We start from the raw sequence: 10,000 nt of genomic DNA on the forward strand, positions 1-10,000 counted from the left end.
CCAGAGAGGGAGACTGGGAAGACTCTTTGGCTCGTACTACTTGTTCTAAGAAAGCAAACAATGTTTTCACTTTCACACAGTCCTCTTTTGCTTTCCAATTACCAAGTTCAAGTTCCCACCTTTCAACAACTCTTTTTGGCAGCTTGTCCACAATTAGGGGTACAAGAACCGGAGCTAAAGTTTCAGAATTGAATTTCTCACCTATGGATTCAACAGACCGAACCACTTGATCATAGAATTTACGCATAGACAATGCATCATCAGAGTTCAAATGCAATCTTGGATGACCAAACCTTTCTTTCAGGGCTTCCAAAACTGGCTGGTGATTCTCTTGTACCACTGCAAATCCCTTCACTGCTTCGGCAGCTGGACCCTTTAATGATCTCATCAAGTATTCTAATTTCTGTACCTCTGCTAAGGCTGAATTATCAACCACGGAGACCTTGATCGACTGGTAATAAGGTTGCCAACATAAAACGTTTCCATCAAAGGTAGGCAGATCAATCTTCGGTAGCTTAACTTGTACCTGAGGGCATGACTGCGGGGTTACGGTTGCACTACTATCCGTTTTCATCTCAGAGACAGATTTACATTCCAGATACTTCGTCATTTTAGACATGTATTCAATAACACGCAATTCATAGTCATTATGACTGCTACACTCTGTGTCGATTTCTTCGTCTTCTAACAGAGTACACATTGTGGCTTGCACATCTTGTAAATCGCTCCATTTACTAGCAATATTATCTTTCAAAACCTGAATCATAGCATGATTATCCTGCACTGATAGCGCTTCTTCGACAGACTTCAAAGTGTCCGTTACGGACTTTCTCAAGAACTTTCGTTTCTTCTTAATAGCTTCCAACTCTTCAGACATTTCGACTAACCTTGAATGATCACAATGTTCTTATAGTCCTCCAGAGTTTCCACAAATTCATCAAGGTAGTCGTGCAAGGTAACAGCGCCAATTGCTCCAAATGCGAAGACCAACTCTTCATCCAAATCTGTCAGAATCTCTCCGATTCGAAGGACCATGAATTCAACGCTTTATTCTTCAAACGCAACAAGGATTACAATTTCTACGCGACACAACACCATAAACACACGAGCACATGGAAAAATTTATGCGGGGTGTCCCGAGCCCCTGCATCACTGGGACCCAGGGTCCTCAAACCCGACAAAAATGGAAACTTTCAGTTCCGAACAATCAGTGTTTTGTGGCGTTCTCGTTGCCGTAGCCGTCATCAGCGAAACGGGTTAATGAGTCAGTGTTATTATTAGTTGATTTCTGTTCACCGTAAACGTGGTTGAAGACGGTGAAAAACAGAAGCGTTGGCTTGGGCTGGCATGTTTATAAGCTGTACGCGCGTAAGGCCCCGTGTAAACAGATGCAACGTTGTTGGATGTTACATGTTTGAGTTTGAGTTTGAGTGAGGCTCCAGCACTTAGCTAAGTAGCCTGACTTCTGGCTGTTATACACAGATGTGGTCTCGTTCACACAGTAGCCCTTCAAGCAGAGTTAACTCTGTACTAATCGAGCGCGAGGGCCAATATTCCCCAGTATGGCTCGAGCAAGTGAGGTTAGTATGTTGTTTATTATTTGGCATTGTTTCTTTGACAAAAGGTGGTCAAGCCTGGACGCAGGTAAGCTTTTAATTTTCTCATTTTTCATACAGACCATCAGCTTCCCTGTAGCGGAGAAGAGTGTTCATATGAGTTTCCGTCTTCTCGTTTGTGTTTGCACTTTTCTGTTGCTTGATAAAAAAAACCGTCTTTGGCCTCCTGGCTTTCGGTGATATCTATTTCAGTTCCTCTGTGAAAAGTTTCCAGATCTTCAGGATAATAAAATGTTCGTCTTCTTCTTCATCCATATCATCTTTGAAATCTCGGCAGAAATTTCAATCTTTTTAGCTTTTTCTGATAGTTTCGCTGTGAAGAATGACAAAAGTCACCTTTTTTTCGCAGTTTTGGTTTCACATTTTTATTTAACCGGCTTTGCTCCAAAACAAAAATACACGGATTGGATGTTTCCATGGAAACGGTCTGACTGCAAAATCCCGACCAAGAACTAACCAATCAGAGAGCTCAGATTTGCCTAAGACTGGTTCTATAATAAATAGATCATGTTATTGAACTAGCATGAGTACTGGGAAAATATCGGTCAAGTTCCTTTCTTTGTACTTTTGAATTCCATTTGTTTATAGCACGATGCATTTAAAAGGAAGAAGACGTTAATAAGACAAAGTGCAAACACTGACCTCAGGAAAAATCTCCCTAGAAAACTTAATTATAAGCGTAAACCTTCCCCAACAGCTGAACTGCAAGGCCAATATTTTAAGAAGATCCCAAGGAAGCAGCTTATCCATCACGTGATTACTGCCGTGACCGTACTAAGTGACCTGGAGTGCTTATTTCTGTGTTCTCGTCATGGCAACTGTTCCTCTGTGAACATGAGTCTGCTTTCTACACAATTTACAGCATTATGCGAATTGAACGGTTCCCGAGAAGCCGGATTTCCTGGTGATCTCACTGACAACGAAGCTTATGATTACTTCGAGTTACTAATGTAGAGTTAGACAATATAGAGTTTACGGATGTCCGAAGAAAATGAACGTTTCTCGTGCAAAGTACTACCAGAAAAACATTTGCAACGAACGCAGAGCACAGACAACGTGGTTCTTTAATTACAAGATCTTTCTTTAAAGCACGAAACGGGGAAATAGAGTGAAAGCGAGGAGAGGTCAAAGAGGGATTCAAGGAGGATAGCCTCCTGCCTTTCGTATATTTTTCCTTTTCCGCTCTCATACTCTGAGTTTCTAGCACTCTCCTGCTTAGGGACAATATTTTAAACACTTCTTGACCTATTTGGAACTATTTGAAATCGAAGCTTAGGCCTAAAGTATTAATCTACGTAGCTTAGGCCTAATAATTCTTCAGCAGCGATATTCTCATTTTTTTCAGAGTGCGGTGTCTTGATCTTCAGTGGTAAAGCGGAAAGATGCCATTAACGTTCCTTTAAAGTAGAAGCTCCGGGTTCAAATTCAATCCATGGATATAATTTTTATTTCCTTATTTTCTCTCCTGCTACAAGTCCTGGGACACAATGTTCTAAAATTCACGATAATAGTAAATTCCAAGCAAATTACGAATTAACGATAATATTTCATTTAGAAAAAAGATCATGTTGAAACATCAATCGCAGAAAAGTTTTAAACTCTCTTTTGCTTAGGCCTGCGATTAACTTAATCCAGGATTAGTGTAAACGTTTGTTTCAAGTTTTAACTTTTTGGTGAAAGTTTCTTTTGCTTATTTTTGTTTTTCAAGACTGACTTCTTTTGATGTAAAGTTTGCCGAATATCAGCGTTGAACAGCACTTGCATGGGAGTAGAGAAGTAATCTCCTTGGTTAATTTTTAATATGGGATTAGCGTTAATCGGCTTTCGAACAAACGGGCCCAGGATAGAATTAATAAGCTGATTTGGGAAAACCAACTTCAGGCTGTTAAACATGAAATCGAACAAACAAAATAACGGACAAGATCATGATTCTCTACCATTAACTCTATCACTGGGAGAAAGTCAGTTTTTCAGTCAATAAGTTCTATTATTGATCCTACAAGTATCAATGAATATTTTATAATAATAATAATAAATAAAATAATAATAAAATTTATTTATGCCGCGCAAATTCAACTATGCAGTTTTCAAATGCGCCTTACAATAAAAGAACAATATATTACACTATATAGTCAAAATTACACGAATGAATAATTATCTAGTCTATAAATTACTATACTATTTCAGAAAAAGCTTTTTAAAAAGATGAGTCTTCAGATTACGTTTAAAAACTCTAAAATCGGAAGTGCGTCTAAGATCTAACGGAAGATTATTTCACAGTTTTGGTGAGGTGGCCACGAAGGCTCGATCGCCAAGAGTAGGGAGAGTCCTGAAATATGGATTTGAAAGCAGATATTTGTTATTTGATCTGAGGCTGTAGGAAGAATTAGGTTTAAGATTTACGAGAGATGATAAATAATTAGGAACTGTACCATGGATTGCTTTGGCGAGATAAACACAGATCCCGACTCTAAAAATTTCTAAAACTGGAAATTCCTGAAACAGGCTAGGGAAGCTCTAAAACAGGAAATCTTTACAGGTCTGATCTACTACACAACTGTTTATTACGAAAGAAGTGCACGAAGTGCCCACGGTCCGATTACGGGCTTGCAAAAACAAAGCAAAAGGCAATTAAAAAACCATATAATAAACTACTTACTAACCGAGCTAGCTCGAGCCGTACTGGGGAATATTGGCCCTCGGTCGTTTTTGCACGGACCTCACTGCGCTCGGTCCGTACTGCCACGACCTCGGGCCAATACTCCCCAGTACGGCCCTCGCCCTCGGTTAGTAAGAAGTTAATATTCCACATCCCCCGAAGTCTCACATTAGCACCTGCCTTTAAGAGGCAATAAATGAAGCATTTTCAAACATGGGCAGGAAAACCGGTTTTATTACTTTAGCAGAGTTCCGCGTTTATTGTGGGATGCTGTTGTTTGCTCTTGTGTCAAAACAAGCAAGAAAAGCTGTCAATTTTTTTATTGTAAGGTTTATCGTTCGAGGGATAAAAGTGTCATAAAACAAGTGTTTGTCATCGTGAATTTTGTTTTTCTCTGGCAAAAAAGATAAATGCCGAAAGGAAATAGTAGTTAATACGGGGTTCAGCCGTTTTTTTTTTTTATATATCAAACTTTTTTGCATGACAAAAAAGGAAAAGGACGCATGCATGCGAGGAAACATACGTCGTATATATAAAATAACTCATTCAACTTATCCGTATGGCTCAAGGCCACAAGTGCTATCCATGGTAGCCTGGAAAGGATTTTAAGGTTTCAATAAAATTTTTTTACGTGACATTTTCTAAAGAGGTTTTTTGCTCCTTCAGTGAAAAGAGTGGAAAAGTGTATATTTACTCTCTTTTCGGCAACCAACATTGAAGTGAATAAAAATTCTAACATTTCGGATTCTATCCCACTGACCCAGGGAGAAATCTTTTCTGAAGTTGAGTATATGCTTAAAACAGCAGCTTCTAAAGCTAACTCTCGGCCGTCTCTGTGTTCACCATGTCAGCTCATGTGGTCGGGAGACTTTGTAGAGAAAAAGCTAGACCTACCCATCCAATGTCAAATAACAGGTGAAGACAAGACAAAAATTTACATAAACTGTTGTCCTCTCTAATGGCTTGTTCATATTGACGCAGCTTTCCCATTAATCGGTTGGGATCGCCCTTAGAAAGGATCACGTTACGTAGACGAGTGCACTTCACCTTCGAGCAGTTTACGTGTAATGGAAAGTTTCAATTATCCATTGTCCCCTTTCAATACTAATACATTTATTAGTAATGGTGACCTCGCGAAGCTGCGAAGTTTCGCCGTCGCTAGTTGTATCATGAATGTATGTACTTCGTTTGCAGCTGTTCTTGGAAATGGCATTGTGCTCTTGGCAATATGGAAGAGTCAATCACTCCATTCGCCATCCAACACTTTACTCTTCGGTCTCGCATTAACCGATTTCTCCGTTGGCACATTCATTCAACCGATGCAGGTCACAATTCGCCTTATCGGCCTCGTGTCAAACGAGCGAAGCCCACGGGCCCTGCAATCGTCTTTTGACGTCCTCTCGGTGATTTTATCGACGGCGTCTTTTACGACGGCAACCTTCATCAGCATAGACAGGTATCTCGTCTTCCACCTTCACATGCGATACAACGCTATAGTCACCAACAAAAAAGTCATGGTTTTTATGGGGTTTGGATTATTTCTAGCAGGTTTGCTCGGCTTTATGTGGACGCTTAACCGTAAAGCGTACTACGTTTCTGCAGTGTCGTCCTTTTTGATTTCGTTCTCCATCATAGTTCTGATGTACTTCATGATCTTTCGAATTGTCAGGCGCCATCAGGCTCAAATACAGGCGCAGTCAGAGGTCGCAACTCAGCAAAAGACCACTTCGCAACGGCTTTTCGTTCGTTCAACAAAATCTGCTGTCAACACCTTCTACGTTTGCTTTTTCTTGTTCGTATGTTATTTTCCTTACACCTGTCTAGGAATTTTTATACAAGTAACAGGTTATAGTATCACGAAATACATAGCACTTCAACTCGCGGGAACTGTGGTCTTCATAAACTCATCTTTAAATCCTTTGGTTTACCTTTGGCGAGTCGTTGAAATACGAAAAGCTGTTTTGAGTATGTTACGGTGCTCAAACACTGAAAACGGCTTAAGATGAGTACCTTCTGACTTCAGGACTACAAACAATTAATGTATTGATTCAAATCCCCAGATGAGTGCCACGGGTGATGTTAACCGCGTTTGTCGAAAAATAGAAAAAAAAGTGAAGGGGACGTCGATCTTGATGACACTAAATCAAGAGAAAATTTGTTTCATTATCGATTCATTAGGAGCTGCAGAGTTTGCCTAGGTTTACCTAGGCTAAACTTACATACATAATTTTCGTTGTTTAATTAGCAAGAAGTTCAGTTGCTCAGGTTCTTTGACTGCACTTGTAAATTGGACAAAACGTGCAGTTGTTTCTACCGAGGAGGAATTACATGTAATTCCGCCAGATGTTTTGAGTAAAGTATATGGTTTAATTAAAAGGAGTTTTTTTTAAAAAAGAATAATTAACATTTCGTCAACAACGACAAAGCACCTGAGTTTGTGAACTCGACGAAATGCTAGAATTAATTCTATTGAAAAAGAACGTATTCCGAAAGATATTTTGAGCGAAGAATGGATTATTTAATCAAAACTGAAGGAGTTTTAAATTGGACTAGACAAATTGAATAATTAACATTTTGTCTCCAGTTACAGAGAATCTGGGCTTGTAATAAATTAAGGCAGAAAAATCTGCTTTCGCTTGGAGCAGCGAAATAGAGTTGCTTTCATCAAGTTGTAAATGAGAATATGTTTATTATCTCACAGTATAGTTAACATATAACGGAGTCTTGTAGATCCCTTGTGTATGGTGGCCTCCCCGCTGCGAACGTTTTTTAAACTTCCGTACGCATTTCGGTTCCTGCAACGTTTGCGTCGTTGGGCACATTTATCGAAATTGAATTTTTAGAAATCCTTCTTCTCGACACAAATTCTTTAGACCCTTTTATTTTTTCGATTTTCGACCCGAAGTACAACTGTTGTTTTTCGAAAGGCGTGTATGCCCCCCGGCACACGCGCTCTAAGGCCCTGTCCATACGTATCCGGATATTTTTTAATCCGCGACTTTTTCTTTGCGGATTCAATTTTTTTCACGTCCACACATATCCGGATTTAAATCGAATTGTTTGCCCGTTCACACGTTCCAGATTTGTTCTAGTATCCAGGACTCCTCGGTTACTATTGTCAACAAAGCATGCGCCATAAGGCATCAGTGAGTTTGCGACAATAGAAGCGATAGGATTTCGTTCAGCGGTCATGTTGAATAATTACGCGGTAAGACTGGATCTGAGTTTGTAATGTCAGCGGATTTGAACAACACGATCTCTTCCTCAAATGAAGTATTATCCTCCATTTTGATCACTCTGTCCCAGGACTTGTGGTAGCAAATAAAAAGAAAAAAAATGTAAAAGTAGCCCCTGGACAGGATTTTTGAACCCGGAGCACCCACTTTGAAGGAACTGTCTTTATCCACTTAACCACTCAAGATCAACTGACTAGAAAATGTGCCGATTATTTACCAAAACTAATTAGTATGTATATAAAATCATTGCTGAATAATGGTCTGAAGCTTTATTTTAAAATGGTTAGCTTTCTCTTGAAGTTTGGTAACCGACATTTCAGTTTAACTGTGTAAGCTTGCTTCTTAGCGGGTGTTAATACACGTTTACATCGGCACTTTTGGCAAGAAAAAAGTTATTGACATTAATTAAAAATGATATCCTCGCAGTTAGTGATGTGGTAGTCTAGTGGTTAAGTGAAGGGGTTATTACTCACACGTTCCCAGGTTCGAGTGCTGCGAGTCCAGACACGAGGGTTTGGCTGTTAAAAGAAATATGTTCATTTCCCATGATCCCTATCAAGCTTTCAGTGTCCAAAATGAACGATAATACTTCACTTGGAAGGGATAACAAGTAAGTATAATCCTTCAATTGAGGGAGAGACTTGATGGGATTTGAAAGTTTCCGAATTCGACCGTCCACACAATCTCGTAATGGGTACGAGATTTGCCGTCCACGCGAAATTCTGTGCGGATTCAAAACTTTCCACTCTGGAGTTTTGGATTTGCATGCCGGATTCGCCGGATACGTGTGGAATGAAGGTGAATCCGTAAAGAAAAAGTAGCGGATTATAGGCTACGGAGAAAAGAAAGAGAAAGCAATTTCCTCGCTCGCTTAGCGAAGTTGTAAATGGCTATAATCTCCTAGTTTCTGAATAAAGTCGCTTCTAGTCACTTAAAACAAACGAAATTAACTTAGCCACCCGGTAGGTGGCCGCGATAGGCCATTATTTCAGCACAATCACAATCAACAAAGTTATCTCCAACAACAACAACATGAATAATTAGCAATTATTGAATGAGGCTGAGTAGGATATGAAGAATTCTGCAGGTCGAGGATATTGTTATCCACCAAGGCCGAAGGCCGAGGTGGATAACATCCTCCGAGATCTGCAGAATTCTTCATATTCTACGAAAGCCGAATTCAAAAATTGCTTTATTATTCATTGAAAATATTTTCTTCGCTCAAACTTGTAAACCTACTCGCAGCCATTTTTCTGCTCAACAAAAATAAAACAATCTCGTCCCCAGCTTTTTTCGGTCAACGGTTCAATAATTTGCAGCGGGCTGCACTTTTGACGTCATTGATTCAATATGACGAAGTTTCTTTCCAAATTTGGTGAACAGCAGCTGGTTATGGTGAATTACGCGTGTGGTTTTAACCAATCAGAAACGGGGAAATATTTTGAATGAATAATAATATTTATTGTACCCGAGAGATTTAAATAAAGTAGGTTACAAAAACAATTAAATTTTAATATGATAACTAAACGGGTACCAGCACCCTGAAATAACTATAAAGTTAAAAATGTCAGGGCACTGGATCAGATAAATTAAATTAAATGTTAACAGCGGAGGTACAATACGGAGAGTACATATACACTAACTATCGTACACACAAACACTAACATGCACATAAACGTGACAACTACAGTGTATAACGTAATCTTGAAAATACAGCTAGAAAGAATAAGTAATTTTTAAACATTTTCGTAATATTTTAAAATGAACCTATTTACGAAGAGTATCATCAATGTAATTTAAGATAATGTTCCTTAAGACTTAATTTAAATTTTGAAAAAGAGGCAGTTTTAATCTCTTCTTTAATTGAATTCCAAATCATAGGCGCTCGAAATCTTATATTAAATTTACTATAGTTCGTTCTAACTCTGGGAAGGTAATATGATTGTTTCGCTGCAGATCTTGTATTATATTGATGAACCTCACTCACTTCAGAAAAAAAGGTATCAAAAACAAGAGGTAATAATCTATTTTTAAATCTATACATAAATAATGCAATATGATAGGAGACCAGGTCATGTAGTTTAATAATATTTAATTTTTTAAACAAAGGACTGGCGTGCTCATCGAATTTTGAGAATGTCATGTAGCGCAAAGCTTTTTTTTTGTAAAACAAAGAGAGGTTGTAAAGTAGTTGGATAGGTGTCGCCCCACTCGGCAACAAACTTCATGACAAAGCTAAACTATTTGAAATCGAAGCTTAGGCCTAAAGTATTAATCTACGTAGCTTAGGCCTAATAATTCTTCAGCAGCGATATTCTCTTTTTTTTTTTCAGAGTGCGGTGTCTTGATCTTCAGTGGTAAAGCGGAAAGATGCCGTTAACGTTCCTTTAAAGTAGAAGCTCCGGGTTCAAATTCAATCCATGGATATAATTTTTATTTCCTTATTTTCTCTCCTGCCACAAGTCCTGGGACACAAATTCCAAGCAAAT

At 38.8% G+C, this 10,000-nt stretch overlaps 2 protein-coding genes across 2 annotated transcripts in view; both read left to right on the plus strand.

Moving 5' to 3' along the window:
- LOC138041581 (C-type lectin APL-like) overlaps positions 1–10,000 on the plus strand; it is a 52,928-nt gene that overhangs the window by 7,125 nt on the left and 35,803 nt on the right. The gene's annotated exons all lie outside the window — the stretch shown is intronic.
- LOC138042901 (melanocortin receptor 5-like) lies at positions 5,120–7,459 on the plus strand. The gene is made up of 3 exons (XM_068888952.1): positions 5,120–5,190; positions 5,257–5,339; positions 5,470–7,459. The coding sequence occupies exons 1-3, from the start codon at positions 5,120–5,122 to the stop codon at positions 6,279–6,281; spliced, it is 966 nt and encodes a 321-aa protein (XP_068745053.1). The 3' UTR covers positions 6,282–7,459.

This window comes from Montipora capricornis, chromosome 3 (assembly GCF_036669925.1).
Source record: "Montipora capricornis isolate CH-2021 chromosome 3, ASM3666992v2, whole genome shotgun sequence".
In the NCBI taxonomy this organism is placed as follows: domain Eukaryota; kingdom Metazoa; phylum Cnidaria; class Anthozoa; order Scleractinia; family Acroporidae; genus Montipora; species Montipora capricornis.

What these genes read in the sequence shown, in the direction of transcription:
- LOC138042901 (XM_068888952.1), top strand. Translation starts at nt 5,120, where the DNA reads ATGTCAGCTCATGTGGTCGGGAGACTTTGTAGAGAAAAAGCTAGACCT. An exon ending in CATCCAATGTCAAATAACAG is followed by an intron (nt 5,191 to 5,256) that starts GTGAAGACAAGA and finishes ATATTGACGCAG; the next exon opens with CTTTCCCATTAATCGGTTGG. An exon ending in CACCTTCGAGCAGTTTACGT is followed by an intron (nt 5,340 to 5,469) that starts GTAATGGAAAGT and finishes CTTCGTTTGCAG; the next exon opens with CTGTTCTTGGAAATGGCATT.